Raw genomic sequence first — 26,375 nt, forward strand, 5'->3', positions numbered from 1 at the left:
GAATTTACTATGATTGTCTTCATTTTATACTTGGGGAAACACAGGCACAGAAGTTGAATAACTTGCTCACAAATGAGCAGCTGATAAGGGTGTGAAATATCAGGATTTGAACCCAGCCTCTCAGATCTCTTTCTTGTCTGTTAATCTGAGTGTGTGTGTGTATGTGTGTGTGTGTGTGTGTGTGTGTGTGTGTGTGTGTGTGTGTGTGTGTTTAGCCTTCTTATATTTCAGTGTCTTCTCTAAAGATGATCCCACGCTATTTCTTGTTATTGATCACTTCTCGTGTCGTGTTCCCCTAGGAGAGACACATTCATTTTCTCGATGTGTTTATTTTTCAGCTGAGGCAAAGGTGACTGGTCCCAGGAGCCCGGAAGAATGGACTCAGAGGAGGCTGTTTACACGAGCTTCTCCCACTCACCAGCTGTTGTGAGTCTGTGGATGAAGAGCAGGATCCTATTACTGCAATGGAAGCGGGCAACTGTATTCCCAACCACCAGCAGCCAAGTGGATTTGGTACAGTGGGACTGCTTAATAAATGATTCATCAGAAGCATTTGATACAAAATTGTCTTGCAGCAGCGTCTTCAAATGTAGTGTTGCCTTCTTATCTAGCCTTGTGTGCCTTTAACTGATCCCTGCTGCCTCTCACTCGGGTGCCAGTGCTGGAATGAACGATGGAATCTTCCTCATGCAGGCTGGGTCTGTCCTGTTTGACCACTATTTATAGAGCCAATGTGGGTTAATAACTGTTAATTGAATGCCAGCTCCACGCCCATGGTTAGTCTGGGTGCTTTACAAACTTTCAATCCTCACGAAAACCCTGTAAGGTTGTACCTATTTTCTGCATTTTGCCCACGAGTGAATGGAGGCTCAGAGAGGTCATGTGCTGTGTGTAAGATCACACAGCTGGCAGAGTCAGGGCTCAAATGGAGATGAAATCCAAAGTGCCTCCACTTTAACACACCGTTTTGCCTATCACTGCTCCCATGGTACCATCCCTGGCATTCCTCTCTTAAATAGAAGTGGGGAGGCCAGTGAATGTGATGGGATGTCTGAAGGGGAGGGTCAGGGAGCTTTAGAGGCACCGAAGAATCACAGAATTATCCTCTAAGAAACATAACACAATGTTCTTTAAGGTCGAAGGTTCACCAATTATGGCTGGTATTTCAAATCCAGCCCCCTACCCCTCTCTGTTGATCAGGTTTTATGGGAACATGGCCACACCCAATCCTGTGTGTACTAAGGCTGCTTTCACTCTACAGTGGCAGAGTTGCATAGTTGTGACGGAGACCGTATGGCCTTCGAAGCCTAAAATATTGACTTTATGGGTCTTTCTAGAAAAAGTTTGTTGACACCTGTTTTAGATGACTTAGGAAGACAGCCAATCATTTTCATTAAGGCCAATTTATTATTTTTTCCATTTGACTGAAAAACAACTTAAAGATTTGTACTGCTAAGATAATCACTGCTGGTGGTGCAGCGTGGGGTGGGGGTAGGGGAGACAGGAGTCTAACTGGGGATGGTTAAGGGACAGGGAGGAGAAGGGGGAAGGCCTGGGCCTCTGGGTCCCCAGTCAACTCCTCACCCCAGACTCATCCCACTCACATCCTTCCTATTTCCCCTGCAACATCAAGTTTCCTAAAATAAACCTGCTCATAAACTCATAAGTAGCTTCCCACTTACAAAACACTCAAATTCCAACACCCCAGTTTGGAATTTAGAAACCATAACAATCTGACCCCTACTAATCTCTCTCTCCACCCCTTTGATTTATTTTTCTAATCATGAGGAAGTCACGCCAAATTCGAGTTTATATTTCAAAGTCAATGTGCTCGTCTTTGAGTCATTTCTGTGTCAGCAGAAAAGTAAACACGTAATACTTGTAAGGCATCACAGGAAACCAGGCTGAGCTTTCATACATGATGTACGTTACCTAAGCTAAAAGTCATAAACAAAAGGAAAATTTATAAATGTTTTAGATACTTTTTTACAAATACATCATCCAATTGTGTTTAGAAAAAAAATTCCCGCTAAGCTTTTTGTTTTAAGTTGTATTATCATAAGCTTTCTCCCACATTGCTATGTATTTTCATAAAGATAATTTTTCATGGCTGCAGAATATTTCATCTCCTATATGTTCTAGAGTTTTCCTAATACTGCCCCGGTATTTGGGCATTGAAGAATGCTGTTTCCATTTGTTTCAACGCCTATTTCCATTCTCTCCAGTTGTTCTTCTCATTCTTTTTCATCTTTGCTCAGGCTGTTTTCTTGGCTTGGAAAGGGTCCTGTCTTCTCTTCCTGTTTGCTTAAGTCATACCCTTCCAGCTTAAGTCCGGTCACCCTCCCTCCTCGAACTCCTATTGCTGGGAAAATTTCAGATTGACCTTCAGAATGAGGGATGGATTCCAAGAGACTTACTTCCCTAGAAAGTGCTGACATGGAACCATCTGAACTTGATTGCCATGGCATTGCAGTATCAGAGGGCTCACAGAACCATTATTTCCTGGTGCTGTACTCAGGAGAATGGTTTATTTTAGAAAAGAACAATAGATAGCTGACATATATTAATGTACTTTTCATATGTCAGTCATTATAGTAAACACTTTGCATAAATTGTCATTTATCTTCACAACTACCCTTTCAAGTGGGTACCGTTAATACTCTCATTGTACAAATATGAAAAGTGAGGTACAGAGAGGTTAAGGTTAAAAGATCGACCAAGGCCACACAACTGGTAAGTGATAGACTCCGTATTTGAATTCAGACCGTCTGGTATGAGAGTCTGGCTGCTTAGCCAATGAAACAGGAGTGCGGTCTACTTGCAATGCCCTTTCTCTCCCTAGTCTCAATCACCCCGGCTCAATCTGGCCCCTGCCATTTTCAGAGTATATGCAGAGGGAGAGGGGCTGCTGCTGAATGTTCTTACTAGGAACAGTCAGCCTGTTCCTCTGTGTTGGCGAGACCTGGGGGCGGGAGACAGGAGTGTGGGTGGGGGTGGGGAGGGTGGAGGCACATCCTTTCCCAAAGAGAAGATAGAGGCAGATAAATTTGCTGTGTCCTTGGTCATCCTCTGAACATGCTGAGTCCAGAGGCATTTCCAGAGCCAAGGCAGTGTGTGATGAAAACACCAGTGTCTACCAGACCTCACTTATCTCAGTGTCCCTGGAGCCTAGCATAAAGCAAGCCATCATTCATGGAGAAGGGATTGTGACATGGTAACATCACAATGGCTGCAGTTTAGTTAACTACCCCTCTCATGCCCTCTCCCAGGAAGGAGTGGGACCCCTTGCAATGGATCATATGAGAGCAGGGGTGGGGAGAAGAGATTCAAATCACACTCCAAAGGTGAGTACAATTGCAAAGCTGAGTCAGAAAGGGAATGAATAGCTATTGGCCTCTGTTTTGCAGAATGAAAAAACCTCAAGGTTCAGAAAGATGTTAAAGATTATTTCCGCCAGATATCTTTCCAGTGCCTGACAGCTCTGACAAGCAAATCCCAGCCCCTGCTCGGATACCTCCACTGATGGGGACCACACTACCAAACAAAAATCCATTCCAGTTCCATATGGCTCTATTAGAAAAGTGGACTTTTTGTTGAGTGGAAATCTATCTTCCTGTAGCTTCTACCAAACTGGGTCTAATTCTATCTGTGAGAGGCTAGAGAACAGGGCAGCTTCCTCTGCCACACAACAGCTCTACAGAGATTTAAAGTGAATGACCCTGTACTCCCTGAGCTTTTCCTCTCCAGGCTAAATACGCACAGGTGCTTTAATTGTGTCTCTTCTCACATGATTTCCAGGCCCTTTGTCTTATTTGTTTCTACTGATTGCTCCCCATTTTGCTTTGAGTGCTCTAAGTATAGAGCTGGACCACCCCATAGAACACCAGCTAACACCAGAGCATCGTTTCCCTCCTATGAGGACTTCTAGATTCAGAAATTAGTATTCTGAGTTCCAAAGGGTTCCAGAGCTTTGGGGTGAGTTTGTTTTTTCAGTCAGAAAGGGGCAGGAAAAAAAAAAGAATGAGTTAGGCTTCTGTGGTTGGGAAGAGAAGACAAGAGCTAGTATTTTTTGAATGCTTATTACATGCCAGACATTGTGCTAAAGACTTAACAAGAATTATCTCATTTAAACCACCTTTACAGTTGGCACTGTTATGATGCCCATTTCACAGCTGAAGAAACTGAGGCTTAGGAAGCTCAGGGTTTTCCTAGGCTATGTGGTGTGTGCTAAGACTCAGGCCAGATATTAACAGGAAGATTTGGCTTCGACAAAGAGCAGCATCTGGCTGGTGATTATGCTTCAGAAAAGCCAAGTATAACAGTGAGAAGGGCTTTCAGGAGTGAGAGTAGGACTTATCAGGCCCCAAAGATTGAGAAGGAAAAAGTCTCACCAGGGTGGCACAGAAGGACACTTCGGGCAGAGAAGTAATAAAGGTAACAGCTACCATTTGTTAAATGTGTAGTAAGTCAGGCATTTTGCATACATAATCTGCTTTAATTCTCAAAACAACCCTAAGTGGGAATTACTACCATTATGATCACTGTGTTACAGATGAGAAAATTGAGGCTTATCGAGGTTAAATGACTCACTGAAGGCTACACAGCTGGTAAGCGGCAGTTTCAGGATTGAAATTCAGATGGCTGACACCAGGCCAATGGCCCTATACTGACTCCAGTGGGAAAGACTGTTGGCAAGAAAGTTAAGGGCAGACACTTTTTCTCCCAAGAGATGGGGGATCCCAGAACTAGCAAGGGAACTCAGGGCTGCAGGCAATGCCCGGCCAGACAAGAACAGGAAACCCGGTTCTGGAAGAGACTCTTTAAGTCAGCAGTGCCAACCCTGAGGCTATCCTAAAGTGGGATTTTGTCAGAAAAGTGGTCCTGGAGGCCCAGGAACCTCGATCAAATGAATATTTATGAATAGATATGCTATCTCAGACTCAGAAACCTACATGTGGAAGTGTTACCTGTTTTTATGCCTCTGTAGTTCCCTTTTTCCTTTTTTTTTTTTTTAAATTGCAGTATAGTTGATTAACAATGTTGTTTTAATTTCTGGTGTATGGCACGGTGAGTCAGTTATTCATATATATTTTTTCTCATATTCTTTTTTATTATATGTTATTACAAGTTATTGAATATAGTTCCCTGTGCTATATAGTAGGATTTTGCTGTTTATCTATTGTGTATATAGTTTGTGTTTCTTTTTTTTTTTAAACAGTTTGCTTTCTCTCGGTTCAATTGTTCTCAAGCTTTAGTGTGCATCAGAATCACCTGGAGGACTTGTTAAAACACTGATTACTGCACCCCACCCTCAGAGAGTCTGATTTAGTAGGTCTAGGGATGCAGCCTAAGAAATGCACCAGGGGGTGCTGATGCAGCCGGTCCGGGGGTTACACTTGAGCATTTGAGAACAATGGCTTTAGTTTATTAGAAAAGCTACTTTTGAAAAATTTGAAATTGATTTGACTGTGGAAAGGCAAAGGACTTGCCCATAGGCCAGAAGCAGTGGGAGTGGGTTGGGGTGCAGACTTAGTGCCCAGCTAGGTGAGTGCCGCTGTATGGGCTGGGGAGATAGAAGTCACAGCCAGAAGCCATACGCTGTTCCGGGGTGAGGAGGAGGGAAGGCAGAAGGCCCAGGGAAGCTGGGCAGTGGAGCCAGACTGGCCAAAGAGACAGAGATCTGGCAAGGGCAGAAGTCAAATGGGGTCGCGCTTTTGTCAAAAGCTGCAGGCTCCTGGCTGGGCTGCAGGGCAGCCGAGAGAGGCCAGGAGCCAGGAGTGAGCTCCTGGGATGTGGCCTGGGACAGAATCCGGTGATCACATTTCAGCTGCGACTCACTGTCTCCAAAGCCTCTTTCTGTCTCCTCCTATGTTTATGCCCATCGGTCACAGAGTGCCCGGGAGCTGCCCTCTGACAGTAGTGAAGTCCTCGTAGCAAGAGAGCTGGGGACAGCGCTAAATGCTGTTTCTTCCCCTGAGAGGTGGGTAGGTCCCACAGCGGTAGGCAGGAGCAGGGCTGGGAAGCTCACAGTCAGCTGGTCTGACCTCTGATGTTCTCCAGCACCTTGGAGGCACTTCTCTGTCATGGGAAACTGACTCAGCTGCAGTGTACGCGCAGTGCGGAGATCCGCCTTCGTGGCTGCAGCAGTGCGCTAGTGGCTAGGAGCCGGGCTGCCCTCGCTGCTTTTCATGGAACTGGGGTGGCTTGGATAGGAGGCTCCCTTCTCTTGGTACCAAGAGAGAGAGCATCTCTCTGCAAGACTCCTTTCAAATGCAGGAGCAAAATTGTGCACATAGGCCCTCCCTGGACTCTGGCCTTTAAGAATTACCCACTTAGCCTGACCTAGTTTTCCCCTCAGTGCCCTTCATCTCATTTCTTGTATATGTCTGTCCAGTTAAAAAAAGATTTACTGAGTGCACACTAGATGATAGGCCCTGTGCTGGGAATACAGATGTGGGTAAAAGAAATCTCCACCCACAAGTACAGTCGGGGAGATCCACATAGAGAGACAATTACAGCCTTGTAGGATAAGTGCTGTTTTTTAAGGCATAGAGATCATGTCCTCTCAGGACCTTTGTGTTTGCTGGTTCTTCTGTCTAGAATGCACTTCTTCAGAACTTTCCGTGGTTATTCTCTCATTTCACGCAGGTCATTCCTGAGAGAGGACTTCCCTGACCCTCCTACGGAAAGTGTAGCCCTCACAGTTCTCTGAGTCCATTTATCCCATGTAATTTTTCTTTATAACAAACACTTCTAACCTCCTCATGTTTTATATATATATATATACATACATACACACACATATACATACACACACACACAATTTTGGGTGGTCATTGTTCCATACTAGGTTGTAAGCTCTACAATTGAGAGTGTGGCCCTGTCACTGCTGAATCCCCAGCTCGTGGACTTGATACCTAATAGGGACTCAATACAGATTTCCCTTTTGTTCATTCACAGTAAGTGACTGCCCAGTTGAACTTTCCTGAGCCTCTCCAGAGTCATCGAAATGGAGGATGAGACCTGCCCCCTTGGGGAAGAACCTTCTCAAGCCTACCTTCCCTAGCGTTCTAGTCTGTACTGTTTCCACTCTCATTGAAAATCATCAATAAACAATCAATAATAAAACTAGAAAAGAGTTTCATCTGAATCAAACTAAGGACTAGCTTGGAAGCCTGCTTCCCAGATGACTGAGAAACTGCTCCAAAGACGCAGTGTTATATCTTGTCAAAACAAAGAACATTAAACAGTCAGGGATATATTTCTTCAAGGTTAAAAAAACCAAACAAAGCAGACCAGCACGTATGCATACAGCAAGTATATGGCTTTGGCTCTTGGGAAGGGAGTCTTATAATAAAAGGAATACCAGGATTAGCATCCCTGGAAGAGGGGCATTTAATCTTTATTTTTATCATGGGCACTTTTTACTTCTGGTCAATGTGCCTTTATCTTTAATAATTAAAGCAGATGTACAATGTGTGGTTGATAGGCTACAAACAGACTGTTTTAGTTAGCATAAAATTGAAGATAACTCATGTATAAGTCAGAATGACTGCCCTATATCTCAATATATGAAAATTTCTTTTATCACCACCAATAACTGTAATTACTGAGCATTACTTATGTACTGGGCACTTTGTATTATTTAGTCTTCACAATGCTCTGCGAAGTCAGCATTATTTCTCTCCTTTTACTGAAGATGAGACAGGCTCAGGGGGAGAACCTGCTCAAAGTCACAGCTTGCAAGGTTCCCAGGGGGCTCTCCGGGATAGGTCTACCAAGCTCCACTGTCTACCCAAGTTTCTGTGACTTTTCTACAGGCTCCCCATGTTTCCCTTACATCTCCCTGTCAGCTCCTTCCTTCTCACTGGATAGCTGAGCCTGCTGTAGCCTGGCGGCTCTTCCATGACTAATGTGGACAGGTGCTTCAGATGCTTGCAGGATGGAAAGGGGGCTGATGGACCTCCAGGGCTAGAGCTCTCCTTCCCCTGCCCTCCCCAAGGACCCGGCTGCTGCATGCGCAGTGGTCCATTCCAAGGCCTGCAGCGAACGCTAGCGCTGGAGGAAAAAGGATGGGGGAAGGGGGGAGAGGCTTCTTCAAAGGACGGGTGGGACCTGGGTGGGGATGCCCAGTACTCCTCCCTCTCTTCCGCTCCCTCCAGGCACCCCATGACCATCACCCCCGCCCCGCCCCGCCCCATCCCCTCTGACAGAAGTGCGCATGCGCAAGGCGCTCCTCGCCCCTCCCTCTGCGGGCCGCCCTTTCACCCTGGCAACCGCGGCGCGACTCCCGCGCGCTCCGGGCTGGGCGCGGACGGGGCGGGGCCGGGCGGCGCCGGTGCAGGCTGAGGCTGAGGCGGCGGCGGCCCAGCAGAGCAGAGGACCCTGGTAGTGGTCTTGGAGTGTCCAATCTCCCTCTGCCTCCTCACACGGTTCTGCGACGCAGTTTCGGGTCCAGCGGACCTAGCCCCTGGCCATGGACTCCCAGAAAGTAAGCAGGGGCGAAGGGTGGGCGGGGCGCTCCGGCAGGGTGGGCGGTGGGCGGTGGGTGCGCGGGCCCCGCGGGCCGACTGGGCTGTGGCCGCGGAGGGCGAGGCCGCCCGGCCCCCTCCCCGGGAGCGAAGAGGCGCCCGCGGGCTGCGGGAACCGCGCCCGGTGACCTTTGGGTAGCTTCTGCCCTGCACTTGGTCCTGGGCCCTGGCTCCTGAGGGGAATCGGTAGCCGTCCTCGTTTTAAAATCTATTTTCTGCAGCACTCTAGGCCCGCTTTGATTCTCGCAGCCTTCCGGCGTGCTCGTGAGGGTTTATATCCATCCTCGGCAGAAGGGGAAACCAAGGCACGGAGGGGTCTACCTGCTGACACCCAAGCTAACGCCTTCTTCTCGACCCAGTCTCCTATCTTGGCACCGTGTGTGCTTCTTTAGGCCGGGAAGCAGATCGCCTTAGCACCGCCCCCCGCCTTCTCCACCCCCATCCCGACTAGTTCCCAGGCACGTCTTAGCGTTTAGTGATGGTTGAATTGAGAGGGAAGATTGACAGTTGTCAGGTCAGCGGTCCCACCCTCTGACCAGTTCGGTGTTGCTGTTCACAGTTACCTTCATGGCTGTTCTGGCATGTTTTATACTTTCCGAACAAGTTAAGGAAGGAGTAGCAGAGCTAGCTGTTTCTATTAACAACAACCACAAAATATTTAGAGGACATAGCCGATGTTTTGAGTACAATGAGAAGTGAGTTATTAATATATAGTCATAATCTCTATATAGAAATCAGCCACCCTGTTCTTTGTTAGATTGTAGTAATTGAAATATAGTGCAGTATAGGAAGGAAATCCAAGTGTTATTAATAATGTAGCAGGGAAAAACAAGGGCATATCCAAGAGGCCATTCTTTGCTATTATTAGATAGAAAGCGCTAGAAAGACTGACTGTAACAACGTTTTCTGTAATTTCGCCTGGATTCACTTATTTGAGCACTGGGGGCGTGAGAATAGTGTAGTGATTTGTTAAGCCTTAACTGTTGTAGTATTTAACAGAAGTCATATGATTTCATTGTATGCGTGCATCTTGAAACTCGAGTATACCTCTCAGTTTTTATTTACATGACTATTAGTAAGATGCTTTTTAAAAATTACATTTTGTGTGTTTTGAATATTTTTGTATTTAAAATTTCTCTGCCTAAATTTGGAAAACATTTCAAAGCTTATTTAACCTTTTAGATAAAAGTCCTGTGATATCTGAATGGACATTAGTTCAGAGCAAATGGAAGGTCAGAGACTTGGCGTCTAGAGACTTGGGTTCCATGCCGCTCTGTGTTATGGAGCAAATTACTTAACTGGGATGAATCTATTTCCTTATCTATACAGATGAAATAAGAATATTTCATAGAGTTACTGTAAAATCAGGTGACAATTCAAGTACAGTGCCTTAAAGTTTACAAAGAATGAGTACTAAAATACTCTGTGCTGAAAAATATAATTTAAAAAGTATTTTAATATGAATCATCTTATTTTGCTAGGGCATGCATTATTTCTCACTTTATTGAGGACTCAAGAGTTGGAGGTTGTGAGCCCTTCAAGGTCCTACCACTAGCCATAAGGCTAAGATTTGAACTTGGTTGGTCTCATTCCAGATGATGTATTTGAGTATCTGCATGTACTGTGTGCAGTTTCCCCAGAGGTAGCAAAGAATTAGCTGTTCTTTCTTACTAGTACTAATGTATCTTAGATAACTAGAGAATCAACTTATCAATATTAGAAAATGTGTTGAATTTCATTGGTGGTATCAAATAATATTTCTATTTAAAAAAAACCCTCTGTGTTTTATAGCTTACAACAAGCACCCAGTGTTATTGCTTGTAACCAATTTAATGCTCTGAATTTGAGCATCCTTTTCTCACAGATTACTGCAGAATTAATTATATACCTCAGCTAATAATGAACTAAACTAGATAAGTATTTCTCATGAAATAAGGCAGTATTTCTGTCATGCCAGTAGTACACCCCGGCATGATTTTTCTTTCCCGTTATAGAATGTTATGATGAAAATAGCAGGGATGATGCCTTAGTCAGCATAAGGAAACACAGGTACTGCAAGTGGCAAAGGGTGGCTTGAATACACACCTGTTTGTAAGACATTGGGATTTGGGCTTTAAATTATTAAGAGAATGGCTTTGGAGCCAGGACTCCAGGCCTACTATTTATGAACTGAATGAGGTTGGGTAATTTGCTGTGTGTCTCCATTTCCTTGTCTTTAAATTCTGCTTATCTCAGAGGGTTGTGAAGATCGTGTTAATTTTTAAAAATCAGCTGGTGCCTCACATACTTAAGAGCTGTCTGTTAGCTGTTAACTAATCTCATAATCCCAACTTGAAAATAACTTTATCCTTTTGTTGATAATTTGTGTAACTATTTTTCTAATCCAGTCTAGCTATTTTTTTTCACCTTTGTCCTTAAGTTTAAAACATGTTTTCTGTGTTTATGTCTGTAATAAATGTTTTCAAATGGTGACAAAGAAGAGTTGTTAAATCCTAATTGGAAGAGGATTGGAAGTTCTGACTCATGCAGTCTGACAATAGAGGTTAAGTTAACTGGACAGTCTTACGGAAGCTTGATGGTGGCTAGTCAGCAAATGGATTAGCTTGACCAGCTGCTTTTTTTGTCCATGAAAATAACTTGGACCTCAGTGTTGTGTTAGCAACAGATGCTCTGTTTGAGTAGAGGAAGAAAACATAATTGCCTTGGGTATGTAAGGCGGACTGTTGGATACAGAAAACCACAGTATTATCTCCTAGAAATAAACAGAGGGATTTTGCTTATATCGAGTTTCTGGGACACTTTTGTGAGCAGAATTTGTTATGGATAGGTGGCTTTATTTGATACTCAAACCTTTTGATTATGTCCTTAAGTGGTTTTAAGATAAAATCCCAAAGATTTCTTTACCTGATAAAATGTGTATGTTCAAAGAAACCATTGAAACATTTGCACCTTTCTAGAATCTTGGTGCTTAGAATTTGATAGGTTTAGTTAAATTCTTGTGCAAATCACTCACATTCATAGGGGTTGCTCTTTTCTAGGAAGGTACATGCTGTAAGAATAATAAAGTTGGAGGGGAAAGGGGGAAGGGATCCCAGAGGAAGGATGTCACCAAGAGCATACTTTGTCAGTGGTTCACTTTTCCCCACATATTCTGCTTTCTACTTGGAAAGGGGTAGTGATAGGCAAGGCTTGATGTACAAGACCGGACAAACCTAGATTGGGGAGATTGAACGAGTAGGGGGAGTTTTAAAGCACAATGCAACCTACAACCAGTAACATTTCTACACTTGGCTTCCTCATCCCATTTTCCTCTTCTACCCTGGTATTTGTTATCCTTTGTCTTCACATTGTACCCAAGCAGTTCAAAGACCTCCACCATATCCAGTGAGCAACCAACTGTCTCACGTTCCAGAATTGCTCCTTTTTCTGAGTCCTGAGGAAACAGAAATGAAAGTTTAGTATTGTTCTGCATCCAGTATTGTGTTAGACTGCCTTAACTTTTCACAGAGCCCTTATTCCTATTGCACACATATGGAAAATGGAACTCAGAGAGGTTAAATGACTTGTTCAGAGTCACACAACACAGCTAGTGAGTGGTAGTCTGGATTCAAACCAGGTCTTTCTTCGCAGCCCAGGCTTTATCCATTACCACCCTTCTTGCCTGGATCCTTTGCCTTTATGGAGGTATGATTAATGTCATTAAAACTTAAGATGTTAACAGGAATAAATCTCTATAAAGTGGTTAAAAAAAAAAGAAACTAGTTAAGTCTAGTGAAAATAGTTGATAGAAAGTATAGAACATGATTTAGATAAAACTCTGGAATCTGGTCTCTCTTGGATTTCTAAATAAAATCATTATTTTTCTGTATTATAGATAGCTCCCTTCTCTCCAGCTATTTTTTCTTTTTTGAGGGAGGGTCTTAGCTTTCTAAACTAGAGATGTGAACAGGAGAATATAACTGGGGTTTTATACACCCAAGCCAAGCACAACTGCAGTCATTCCCATGGAGTGAGTCAAAGTAATCTGGGATGTACAAGGTTTGAGGTACCTCTTCAAAGGACTATGCTGACATACTCATAATCCCTATATTTAAATATAGATATCTTCATTTTTTATTGAATTTGACAGTTTTAAAAAATTAGAGATATAATGAAGCAGACATAACTTTTTTTTTAAATTTTTAACACAGTGGTCCTTTGCAATGCCTGGCTGAATGTAAGCAGGATTATTCATGCAGCAAACACAGATTGAATGCCATAGTAATAGATATTCTGCTCCAACCTAGGGTGGACAATATTTTGAAGCTAGTGGATTTTTTCCCTCCAAGCTTTCTTTCTGCCTATTTTATATCCTCAGTTGGGACTTCTTCCCAGCCACAGGTTCCGATAGAATCTCGTCTCAGTTATTGATACTTGTGGATTGATAGCTAATTATGTTTTGAACTAATTTGTAATAGTGCTAGCACAGCCAGCCTGTGCATTTCTGTTGTGTTATAAATATAAGTAATAGAAGTTTATTGTAGGAAATTAGGAAATATGGATAAATGAAAGTATAATAAAAATCACCCATAATCCTGCCACCCAGAGATAACCTCTTTTAACATTTACATGTATTACATTCCAGTCTTTTTTTATGGGTATGGAAACTTAAAAAAGCTATGGTACCATGCTGTGTTATAGATTCATAATTTGCCTCCCACTTAATATGTTATTAGTCTTTTACCATGTTAATATCATTCTACAACACTGTTAGTGATGCAGCCTAATTCTTTTGTGTGGATATATTACTTGAGTTTTAATCAGTACCCTTTTATCATTTATGTTGGTTCCAGCCTTTTAATATTATAAATAACACCGAGATGAGTATCTTTGTAGTCAAGTCTCTGCTTATACTCTTACTTAGAATAAATTAGTAGACATGGAATTGCTGAGTCAACGTGCATATACTTTTGAATATCTTTTGACATACATTGCCAGGGCGCCCTTTAGAAGGGTTATGTCAATTTTTACTGCCACTAGCAGTGCCTGCGAATACCCCCATCTCTCCTTCCATTCCATCTCCCTTCATCAGATGGTGGGACCTCTGGTTTCCTTGGCTGAATGTGAACTTCCTAGATGTCACTGGATGGAACAGCCAGTTCAGAGGTCCCTGAACATGTTTGTGGCTTCTTCAGCCTCTGATGCACTGTATTTCCTCAGCCCTAGTTAGGAGAGAACTTCTGCCCTGATATCTTACAACTGGACTTTGGGAGAAAAGGCAGCATTCCCTCCCAGGTCTTTTATTAGATTTTTTCCTGAGAATCACAACAGTTGCATCCATGTACAGAGGTAGTATTTCCAACTGTCTCACTGTTATAGAGGGCATGGCTTTCTAACAGTTAGCTATTTATGATGATCAGATTCCTGAATTCCTCAACAATATATAATTCCTCTTGTCTAGCTCCTTGCATCACATTTGAGCACAATACTGTTGTTCTGTGTTGCGATAGCTGTGGTCAGCTGGTAAGATTCTGGTTGTCTAACTTCTTACCAGCTGGATAGAGTATTCTGGATTTCTGCTCATTACCTAATTCAAAGGAAAGGTCTATGGCGTGGTGTGATACAAGTGGCAGAATTCCTGATGGTATTAGGATATTTTCTAGGATTGCTGTATGCTGGTTTCATTGGATCCCTTTGCCCTGGTTGCAGGAACCTGGTGGTTGTTTTTGTTTTGTGCAGTCCTTTGTGGTGTAGGCAGCCTAGAGTGGTGTAAAAGTGCAGACTCTGGAGGCAGCTTCCTGGGTTTGAATTGTGACTGCCATTTGACAACTCTGTGATCAAAGAAAGTTTCTTAACTTCTTTAACCTTCCCTTTCTTCAACCATAAAATGCAAAGACTAATATTGCTTTCTATTGTGATGATTAAAAAGATATTCCATGTTAGTAGCTTAGCACAGTGCCTGGCACATAGAGAACGCTTAATGAATACTGGCTGAAATGGCTATAGTTATAGTTTGACCCCCTTAAATTGTAGATTGATGAGTGATATTTGCAGTGATTCTAGATTTCTGTATCTCAACTGTCTGTAATACTAACGTAGAATTTGAATCAGAAATTTTCTCCTGCTTTGAGTAGATGCTGGTGGGAAACCCATATATCAGTGTTTCTCTAATTATGACCACTAGATTATTGATGCCTTTGGATTCAGAGTAGCATATAAACCTAGGTATAATGTTTCTAAGAACTGGAGGGTTTTGCATCATAACTTTGGGGGCTTGTTGCACTGGGTAGTTTCCAAGTTGGCAGAGTTTTTTTGTTGGGTGCAGAATTAAGACTCATGGGGGAAGGTATAGCTAAGTGGTAGAGTGCATACTTAGCATGTACGAGGTCCTGGGTTCAATCCCCAGTACCTCCACTGAAAAACTGAATAAATAAATAATAACCTTCCCTCTGAAAAAAAAAAAAGGATTAAGGCTCACATTTGAATTTGTCATATTCACATATATTAAGCTAAAACCAGTAGAACCATGCCATTTCAAATGGTGACAGTCATATTTTCAGTCTTATAAGATGGTTATGCCTGTAGTAAGAATAACTGTTACTGTTGCCCTTGTATTTGGCAGGGTGGTACGTGTATACCTGTTGATCATTTCTAGTTTTTTCTAGTCTTAAAGAAAATCTTAAGTCCTTTTGATGCCCTTAGATGTTCTGACCTTATTTTTACGAACCTCTGATCTTTGCTTTCATGTAGTACAGTGTTAAGAGTTAAGAGCACAGACTCAGGAGTCAGACTGCCTTAATTTGAATTCTGGCTCTGCCACATATTAGCTCTGAGATCCTGGGCAGGTTACTTAGCCTCTTTATACCTCAGCTTCCAAATTGGAAAACGGGGATAACCAAGTATCCTACCTCATAGAATTCGTGAGAAGATTAAATGAATTAATATGTGTAAAAACTTAAGGCAATGCTTGACCCTGAAGAGTATGAAAGTGTTAGTTATTAATATTTTGCTCAGAGTCTATTGATTGTGCTTTTGCTTCACGTGACTTATAGGGACTGTAAGCATAACTTTAAGCTATGCCCATTTGAAGAGGGTACCTCATGCCTTATACATCCCCAATTACTTTGAGCCATTCCATAGGAATGATTGCAGTTGTGCTTGACTGAGGTGTATAAAACCCCTCTTTTTTTGGTAGCAGAGCAGCTACCTAAGCCTAATTCCTGAGAATTAAGTAGTTGAGAGACTTAATCTTGATAGAGTAGGGTTTTTTTTTTTTTTTTTGAGGTCCTGGTAACTGTTGTGCTTGACCAAAGGATAATGGCTGAGATTGCTTGTGGACACTGTCTCTGGAGACATATGCTCTAAATATTTTATTGTGATCCAGCAGAATTCGTATTTGTCGAAAGATGTCTTCAAAACCTCCAGAACTGAGAACTTTTAGTTATGGCCACCTTAAGTCTTGTGAAATCAATTATGTTATCTAGATAAACTTCTGATAATCTATATTGCCTTATCACTCTGTTTATGTATCACTTTATCCATCAGTGTTTGGAGGGTAATGGGAGACCTGAGATCTGAGATAAGATCTGAGACCCTTGTAAGCATCCTTTCAGGTTGATAGAGTCTCATGGAGCAGATGAAAGTTGTCTTTGCCCTCCTTCATCATCAGGCTTTGATAATGAAAAAAAATGAAGCAAGTATATGTATATATATGTATATGTGTATATAGGGACTGTAACCATGACTCTGTTTCTGTTTTATAATGTTTGTTCATTTGTTTTGTCTTTTAGAGTCCACATACAGGTGAAATCATATGGTAATTATCTTTCTCTGAGTTATTTCACTTAGCATAATACCCTCAAGGTCTATCAATGTTGTTGCACATGGCAAGATTTCGTGCCTTTTATGGCTGAGTACTATTCCATCATATATGTGTGTGTGTGTGTGTATTTATTTCACATCTTTCTTTATATATATATATATATATATCACAGTGGGCTCATTCTGTACTTTCTTGGAACTTGTTTTAACAATACATTGTATATATGTTTTAGAACAGTGGTTATAGCTCTAGGAACTGATAATGTGAGGATTCCTAGATGGGAAGCAAGGCATATTAGAGAAACTCAGAGTAGGCTACTGCAGCCGGAATACAAGAGAGAAGAAGTCTGGTGTGAGTTGAAGCAGGTGAGGTAGGCAATGGGAAGATCATGCAGGTCTTGCAGATAGTGTAAGGTCACATTTAAGGTCATGTTAACAGCTCATGTTAAAAGATTTTTGATTTTATCCAAGGACTTGTGCGAAGACGATCAAGCAGAAGGAGTGATACTAACATATTACCCTAGCTGCAATGTAGAGAACTGATTATTGGGGAGAAAAAATGGATCAGAGGCCGGTTAAGAAATTTTGCAAGAGTGTAAGTTGAGATACAATACTGAGTTGTAGTAGCAGTGATTATAGAACTATTTAGGAGGCAAAATCTACAGAACCTGGTGACTGCATGTGGAGTACAAATGAAAGGAAAGGATATAATGATGATGGCCTAGGTGTCTGGTTTTTTTTTTCTCTTCCAGTTTTATTAACGTAGAATTGACATATAGCACTGCATAGATTTAAGATATTTAGCGTAATGATTTGACTTACATACATCATGAAATGATTATCACAATAAGTTTAGTGAACATCCATCATCTCATATAGATATAAAATAAAAGAAAAAGAGAAAAATATTTTTTCTTTGTGATGGTAACTCTTAAGATTTGCTCTCTTAACAACTTTCATGTATAATATGCAGCTGAGTTAATTATATTAATTATGTTGTACATTATATCCCTAGTACTTACTTATCTTATGATTGGAAGTTTGTATCTGTTGACTGCCTTCATCCAATTCTGAGTCACCCCTGCTTCTGGTAACCACAAATTTAATTTCTTTTTCTATGAGTTTGTTTGTAAAGTATAATTGATGTGCTTGTTAGTTCCTGATGCACAAGATGGTGATTCGATATTGCTATAATTACAAAATCACAATAAATCTAGTTACCATCTGTCACCATACAAAGATACCACATTATTATTAACTACATTCCTCACACTGTACATTTTATCTCTGAGACTCATTTATTTTTTAATTGGAGGTTTTTACCTTTTAATTTCCCTTGCCTATTTCCCCCGCCTCCCTGCTCCCCTCTCCTCTGGCAACCACCTGTTTGTTCTCTATATCTATGACACTGTTTCTATTTTATAATGTTTGTTCATTTGTTTTGTATTTTAGATTCCACTTATAAGTGAAATCATATGGTATTTATCTTTCTCTGACTTATTTCACTTAGCATAATACCCTCAAGGTCCATCCATGTTGTTGCACATGGCAAGATTTCATGCCTTTTATGGCTGAGTAATATTCCATTGTGTGTGTGTGTGTGTGTGTGTGTGTGTATTTATCTCACATCTTTCTTTATTCATTCATCTATCGGTGGGCAGTTAGGTTGATTTTGTAACTTGGCTATTGTGAAAAATGCTGCAGTGAACATAGGAGTGCATTTGTTATTTTGAATTAGTATTTTCATTTTCTTCAGATTAGTGTTTTCCTTTTCAGATAAATATCCAGAAGTGGAATAGCTGGATTGTATGGTAGTTCTATTTTTTATTTTTGAAGGAACCTCCATACTGTTTTCCATAGTGGCTACACAAAACTACATTCCCACCGACAGTGTACGAGGTCTCCTTTTTTCCTATATCCTCTCTGAAGCTTGTTACTTGTCTTTTGATAATAGGCATTCTGACAGATGTGAGCTGATATCTCATTGTATGTTTGATTTTTATTTCCCTGATGATTAATGATGTTGAGCAACTTTTCATGTGCCTGTTGGCCATCCGTATGTCTTCTTTGGAAAAATGTCTATTCAGGTCCTCTGCCCAGGATTTTGTTTTTGATGTTGAGTCGCTAGGTTTCTGATTTTGCAGCTCGTGGTGCCATTTGCAGAGATAGAGCACTAGGGAGGGCTCAGGTTTAGTGGAGGACATTATGACATGTTGAGGTTTGAAGTGCTTGTGAGACATCCAAGTGGAGGTTTCAGGTAAGCAGTTGGAGTAGAAGGGTCTGGAGCTCAGAGAATAGGTGCTGTGTCTGATGGTGCTCGTACTCAGCTTATATCACATTCTGGCTTTGCACTTCCCCCTCAACTTCTTTATCAGTTATTTGTGTCTCCATTACAAAAGCTAGTGATTGAATTTGGAGGCCCTGGAGGGATAGTGTCGGGAAGAAAACTCCATGCATTATGGTATTTTTTTAGTTCTTCTTTTGCCTCTTTCTCTGAGTTTCTTATCCTGCCTTGGTATGTTGTGTGCCATATTTAGAAAATACTTTAAAAAAAATTCTACTGAACTTGCCTCCCCCTGCATACCTCCTGTATTAGGCACACAGTATCCCTGGGACACCTCTTCCCTAACTCTTACCTCCTAGAGAGAACTTAAGCCCCTTGTCACATACACAAGCTAGGGTTAAGTTTTATTAGAACTCAGCTCATGTAATCCTCATCCTTTAGTTTTTATAAGTTTCGGTGTAGGTGGTAGTTTGTCTTAAGTATTTTGGTTACTTGTAATTTGGTTTCCACTTCTGCTGGGTTCTTAGTTCTTTCTATCATTATGCCATTTCCATCCTAGGTCTAGCCAGTCACTGACCTTGTGAGGGCCAGAATGGCTGAAGCCCTGGTCCCCTTCCTGATTTATTTCTCAGCCCTCCCTGATGAACTTCTACCGTAGCAGAACGCTACATGTGAGCTCTTGATTACAGTCTTTTGTATTTGCACATCTTCTCCACAACAGATGAAAAGGGCAGGTGGCTTCCAAGCTTCTGAAACCCTCGTCTCAGCAGGCTGCCCTTGGGGAACCTTCAGGATACTGCCCCCCCACCCCCGTTTTTTTCTTCTAGGCTTAGAAAAGATTAGAGTAGAGGCAGCACTTTATCTGTATTAGCTACCAAGGTTGTCTTGGATTGTTTGGGTTCCGACTCTTGCTCATCTGGATGACTGCTGCTTCTGCAGCTGTGTTTACTAATGCATTTGGTAGCTGCGAAAATAAAGGTGATCTTAAACATTGAGGCCCCAGAGCCCTCTTCAGCTGGCTTGTTCATTCTTAGAGCATCTCAGTGGTATATATTCAGTAAAGACTCGAAGCTCTCCCACCTAGAGGTTAGAGTAGTACCCCAAGAGTCTCAGCCTTAAGTCTTGGTTATTTGGATGGTAAGGAAAGCTGCCTTTCTTAGGGTATGGGTGTTCTGTGATAGACCCTCATGCTGTACTAGAACTCTCAGTTAAATTCGGAATGTGAACCGTAGAGCATTCTGTCTTCAAAGAATGAGATGATGTTTCCCTGAAATACTTTATCAGCCTTTAAATACCTTTTCTTCCCAGCCATTTACTGGGACAGTATAATATTTTTAAAACCTTTGAAAATTCATATAGAATAACATTCCTCCAAAAGCTTTTAACACAGGTGGTAGGATTTCTTTCCAGATGGATTGCTATTAATACTTTTTGGGCCAATACAATTTGGGAAGGATCACTTGTCATTCTCTAGTAATAGCTGAATTTTGAATGAATTAAAGGGGAATGGTAAAGATAAGATTAAGGGTATTATTTCTTGGAGGTATGGAATTGTACCATACACAGAAAACAGCATTATCCTGATGACTCTTTGTAGAATCTACATGTCGGCTGTCCTCAGGTGCAGTCTCGTTTTTGTCAGAAGCCACCCTTGCCATAGATCTTTGTACTCTTTGTGATCCCCACAAAGCCTTTTATAACCAAAAACAATGAGCAGTATAAGTTTTAGAGAAGAGTGTATTTCTCTTTCTTAAGGTATCAGAGGGATCCCAAAGGAGTGTTGTCTGTGCACCAGTTTTTTTTGAGAGGTGGTAATCTTGTAATATTAACTTTCCATTTCTAGACATAATATTCACGTAATTGAAAACGAAGAAATTAGTGAAATTCTGGTCAAGGAACTTGGTTGTAGTGTTAACTTATATCCACATACAGCTATTACACTTCAAGAATCTGATATAAATACGTATGGAAATTCTGGTGTTCCAAGAAAAAGTTCCAGAAGTTTTTAGGTTGTTTATTATTAATTGCAAATTGAGCAGATCAATATATGATCTTTGCCCTATCCCCACTCTTAGAAATATATGGACTGTTTGGATGGTATAGGTCGCTAAAGCTGTGTTGTCCTGTATGTAACTTCTAGCCACATGTGATAATTGACCACTGGAAATGTGGCTAATTTGAACTGAGATGTGCTATAAGTGTAAAATACACATTGGATTTTGAAGATTTAGTGCCAAAAAGAAGGAAGGAAGGAATGAACGAATGAACTCAATAATTGCTAAATATTACATGTTGAAATGATATTTTGGATCAGTTGGGTTAAGTAAAATATTAAAATTAATGTCACCCTTGTCTCTTTCACTTTTTGATATAGATGCTATTGGCTCTCATTATATTTCTATTGAATGGTGTAGCTTTAAGGACAATGAGGATATTGCAGTTGATAGGGGGTGTATTCTGCCCACTCATGTCACTGAACAGACTCTTTCCACTTTTCAGTAGGTGCATAACTCAAGATATAAAGGATTTAGCTTGAAGATCTAATAAAAACTAGAGCACTTAGATGTCTTTGACAAAACTCAGTAAATGGCAGGAGCTTTAAAAAGGTCGAGAGGCTTCTCATTAAACTTTTTGGAGCTTAGGGCTTACCCAGCTGGGACAGTATGCTTCAGCTATTTCTAAAGAATTCTTTGCTGCAAAATTCTCCAAATATACTTTGCTACTAAGTTTAGAACAAAAAATAAAGTGAAAAGCTATTTTTATGCTAGGAAGTTTTTTTTGTTTTTGTTTTTGTTTTTGCTTTGGACTAGATCTGCCTTTTATTATATACCAATATTCTATAGTTTTCTGGTGAAGTTTCCTTCAGTTTTTATTAAACTGACATATATTCTGGTGATTCAAATTTTGTTATTGGGTTGAATTCACTGGGCCTGGCTCCTCCTTTTCAAGATCTCTTCCACAAGACTCCTTAACCCCTGTTCTGATAGAGTGTTATCATCTGTACCTTGAAGTTCACTAGATATGCCTATCAGTGAGCAAAGCTTTAGCTCAAGCTGTGATTCTCCATGAAAATTCCAGTGGTTTTATATGTCACTGAAGAGCCTTAACAAACCTAGTTTTTGAAACAATATACAATTTATTTTATGGGTGTTTCATGTGATGGACAAATTACTTAGGTTTAGAGGCAGTATTCTAGAGCATGACTTTGGAGACAGATTGAGCATAATTTCTACCTTTCTAGCAGTGTCACTTTGGGCAACTGATTGAATCTGTTTTCCTATGTGTATAGTATGAATATTATCCTGCCATTAGGAGGGATAGAATGGGAGGCAGATAGTCCATTAACTTGAAGGAGCCCAGCCTTAATTGAAGCGTACTGTACACAGGCCGAGGATTGGCAGAACCATATTTACTGTTGGATTGTATTGTTTTAAAATATACAGAGAGGTGAGTGGGTAAAGCTCAGTGGTCGAGTGCATGCTTAGCATGCACAAGGTCCTAGGTTCAGTCCCCAGTACCTCCATTAAAAAAATTAATTAAAAAAATTTAAAATACGCAGAGGGCCTATCTTGGATGAATACTTAAACAACTCTTAAGTCCAGTGCTCTCCTTTTCTGCATCTCTGTACCACCACTGTCATCCCTCCAGCTGTGCCCACCCCTCTCCCAGGTACTGGCTTCATTCTGCCTGCTGTCTTTGTATTTAATCTTGGTGTACCTGTTTCTAGGGGAACACCAACAGGATAAAAAGCTAACTCTTGGTGTTGGTCTTTCATAGCATAACTTCATTGTGTTATTATACTAAAATAACACCAGCAGTGAGGATGGAAAGAAATAATATAGGTAAGTGAATACAGCAGAGAGCCCTAGGTCGCTTCAGGGATGGTAATAATACCTACTTATCTCCAGGGATTGTTGTGAGAATTAAATGAGAGCTGTAATAATTTTAATTTTTATTACTATAATACTTTATGAACATTTATATGAAATATTATCCCTTTATCAGATTATTTCCTGAGCTTTTTATATGTAGCCTTATATTTTTATTATATTTTGAGGAGAACCATTATTACACAGAATCTTACAGGAAATTATTAAAATGTTTATGCTTGTAGGTGCTTACGGAAATAAGGCTTGTGCTTCTAGGAAAATTACAAAGTAAAAGTACTTGCTTTTGATTTTTACTGGGAATACAGGTACCTTGTTTGGATTTTGCTACCCATGAAGAGTTATTAAAGAGCTAGACCTGTGATGTCCAGTATTACAGGACTTGTCATATATGGCAATAAAAAGTGAAATTAATTAAAGTTAAAAAGAAGTAAATTTAGTTCCTCAGTTGCTCTATCCACATTTCAAGAGCTCAGTAGCTTCATGTGGCTAGTACTACCATATTAAACAGCACATATTTAGGATATTTCCAATATAGCAGGAAATTTTATTGGACAGCACTGAACTAGAGAATAAGAGAAAATTAAATAATTTAGTATTTTATTTAAAAAGGAAATATTGTCAGAAAGTCTGAGGTATTTGCTACCAAAATTGCTTACCTTATTGTGGTTCTGTAGCATCTGTAAATATTGCAATGAATTTTGTGATTTTAACTGCAAATTTATTATCTACTTTCATATTTCTAAAATATAATGTTTTCCATTTTTATAAATAAATAAAATGTCAGATTTCAGTGTCTCTGCTTTTATTCCTCATATCCTGATGTCGATTACAAGTTTCCATTTGTTTTTGCAACACTTAAGGATTTGATTCTGTTCCTTTGCCATGGCCTTATGACCTAAAGTAACTTTATATTAAATAATACTGATCATCTTCAGTGTGAAAGGTATGGTGGTGGTTACGCTGAACACTGGAAATAAGAGGTTTTAAAACAGTACAAATACATACCCCATCTTTTGTAATTAGAGCCTTCGGAAAATTTGAACAATGAGTTCAATGAACAATTGGTCCTATTTATTATATAATATACTCTTACATAAAGGGTTTGTTTAGAGAATTGTTATGAAGATTATAATTCTCTTTTAATAAAATATCGTAATGTTTAATTTTTTTTAATCCTAGGAAGCTCTACAAAGGATCATTTCAACTCTGGCAAATAAAAATGATGAAATTCAGAACTTTATTGATACACTAAATCAAACACTAAAAGGAGTTCAGGTAGGAATCTGTTTTTGAAAAGTTTGTGTACATATGTCACAATCAGTGATTGTTGGGTTGAATCAGACATGTAAATATATACACCATCAACTTGATTATAAACTAATAGAGGTGATAGCAAGGTTTTCAAATGGCAGATAAATAAAAATGCTTTCTTTGCTATTACTGCATTCTCTGTGGAAAGATCAAATAGTAATGGAAAGAGAAAACTCTGGAATAGTGGTTGCTAGGAATATTATAATGCTCACTTTTATTCCTTTCCATTTCCTGTTTGTTCTTTTCTAATTCCAATTAAGAGCAAACTGTACCTTTCTGAAAGTACTGGGACACTAAACTTTTTTTTTACAGTAAATAAAATTGTAGAGGGAAAATGTAGATAGTACTTGCAGAGTGTCATTTATATCCAGCACTTGCAGAACTGGATGAAAGTAAAATACAAAAGTAAAAGGGAAAGTGCCCAACGAGGAGAGAGGGGAAATGGTCCCACATTTAGACGGATAATCCATGTTGTAAAGAATCAAATGTTGATTGTGGAAGGGACCTTAAGATAAGTTGGTGGTGCTTTCCCATGGATGTGCCTTTATTAATTTGAGGGCCATTTGTTTGTAAAATAAACAAAGAAGATTTGTACAACACTTGTAGACAGTGAATCGTTTCCTATGGTTTTTGTTTGGTTCAACCTGGGTAATTGCCTGGTTCTTGCTAAACCTTATGGTCTTGTATTTTCTTTACTTCTGAATTTGCTGTAATTGAAGTTAGTTGATTATAACCTTCACCACTTTAACTGTCTTTCTTGAATTGTTTTATTGGAAAATTTGGTAAATCCATGAATCCACTTTCTTTAAATAAGCAAAGCTAGTGGTTCTAAAACTCTTGATATATGAACAAGAGAATCATCCCACTTGACATCTAGAAAAAGAGACCTTAAGATAGAGCTAGCTCAAACTATTTTTCTGATTGATAAATTATTAGGACGTTACCTGAGCATCCAGAAAAAAATTGAGGGCGGTTGATTAACCTACACCCTTGTCACTGAAGTTGGGAGCATAAGATGTAATGGGTAAGAGACTGTAAGCGTGTGCCAATTGGTCATTGAAGGGGAAAAGAGTAGTCCAGTTCCTTTTTACAGATGAAAAAACTGAGGTCCTGGAATTTGAGTGGCTTGTCCAAGGTCACACCATTACAGAGTAGTTAATGTAGAATTTGACTTAGGTCTCCTGCCTTCCAGACTGACATTTCTCCTCCCACAGCATGGTGTTACTACTGTAAAGAAACTAGTAAAATGATTAACACCACTTTCAGTAAGACTCCGGTGAGATGATGTCTGGTTTTTACAAACATTATAAGCAAAAGTTTGGATTATGATTATGCATTATGATTGTATGTATTGATTGTATTGTATTAGTTCTCTAAGCCCGTGCCAGTTCTGCTTCTTTTAATTGAATGATTCATCTATGTTGAAAAATGCCTTAAGGTAATTTCTTCTGTCTCATAATTGTTCCAAGTGTGGATATCACTTATCTAGGGTTTTCACAGATGTTTTGTTATTTCATGTTGAAATAGCAGTATCCTGCTTAATGAGGCTGTGAGGGAATCTAAGAGGTCAGCAGACTTGAAATGTTTTATTGATTCTGCCATTAGTAACCAGTAACTTCATTGATTCTGCCACAGTAACTGTGTGGCTTTGGGCAAGTCATTTATATGTATTTTAGTTTATAAAATTTAGAAATTTGACTACAAATTCTAGTCAGTAGATGATTTCTGAGGTTCCTTCTAGCACTGATATTCAGTGTGTGATAAACCTCTTAGGATCCAGTAAGAAATTGCTTAGCCTTTTAAGTTCTGCTTATCTTACGTAAATGCAGTGTTTTAGACAACCTGAAAGATGAAGAAGTTTGCACAACACCAGCCCCATCCCTCTATGCCCAGACTGTTCCTCAGAGTTACAGAATTAAAATCTATGGAGTATTTTTTTTTTAAATCTGCTTCACTGATGATTCTGATGCACACCAAAGGTTGAGAACCACTGGCTTAGGGTCTGCCTTAGAGCCTAAAGGTCTGGACAAAGTTGACAACCTTAAAAACCACCTTTCACATTGTCCTGTGGAAATGGTATTATAAAAGGTGAGGAGACTATGGGCTAGTTCATAAAGGGCTACTTAACTCATAGCACTGCTGAAATAGAACTACCAGCATTAGCAGCCAGCTTCTTGGATTGATCTGTTTTTAAAGCCTTATGTCAAATATTAGAATTTTGTTATTTTCTGATGTTAGGCTGAGGGGTTCATAACATGAATCTATTCTCTCCTTTGATAAATACTGTATCTTTTAGTTTTTTAATGCTTGACATCTTTTCAGTAAAATCTTTGTTTATTAAACAGGAAAATTCTTCTAACATACTTTCAGAGTTAGATGAAGAATTTGATAGTTTATACACCATATTGGATGAGGTAAAAGAAAGTATGATTAACAGTATCAAGCAGGAACAAGCTCGTAAATCACAAGAGTTACAGGTGAGATCATACAACTATTTAAATATGAATAATTTTAGTCTGTATAGTGCTTGATCTATTGAAAGCAAAAATTAGTGAATTT

The 26,375-nt window shown here is 40.1% G+C and overlaps 2 protein-coding genes across 4 annotated transcripts in view; both read left to right on the plus strand.

The window, feature by feature from the left end:
* SLC44A1 (solute carrier family 44 member 1) overlaps positions 1-564 on the plus strand; it is a 171,027-nt gene extending 170,463 nt beyond the window's left edge. The window contains exon 16 of the mRNA XM_074361930.1: positions 339-564. Within this exon, the coding sequence (XP_074218031.1) occupies positions 339-353 (15 nt within the window). The 3' untranslated portion in view covers positions 354-564. The remainder of the gene's footprint in view (positions 1-338) is intronic.
* A 7,690-nt stretch (positions 565-8,254) lies between these two features.
* FSD1L (fibronectin type III and SPRY domain containing 1 like) overlaps positions 8,255-26,375 on the plus strand; it is a 64,772-nt gene continuing 46,651 nt past the window's right edge. The window contains exons 1-4 of one of the 3 annotated variants that reach the window (XM_074361933.1): positions 8,256-8,491; positions 22,393-22,457; positions 23,685-23,780; positions 26,162-26,293. In XM_074361933.1, coding sequence (XP_074218034.1) covers positions 26,243-26,293 — 51 coding nt within the window. In that variant the 5' untranslated portion in view covers positions 8,256-8,491; positions 22,393-22,457; positions 23,685-23,780; positions 26,162-26,242. Of the gene's footprint in view, positions 8,492-22,392; positions 22,458-23,684; positions 23,781-26,161; positions 26,294-26,375 lie in introns of all 3 variants that reach the window. The other 2 variants (XM_074361931.1, XM_074361932.1) reach the window with 2 other exon arrangements.

This window comes from Camelus bactrianus, chromosome 4 (assembly GCF_048773025.1).
Source record: "Camelus bactrianus isolate YW-2024 breed Bactrian camel chromosome 4, ASM4877302v1, whole genome shotgun sequence".
NCBI classification, from domain to species: domain Eukaryota; kingdom Metazoa; phylum Chordata; class Mammalia; order Artiodactyla; family Camelidae; genus Camelus; species Camelus bactrianus.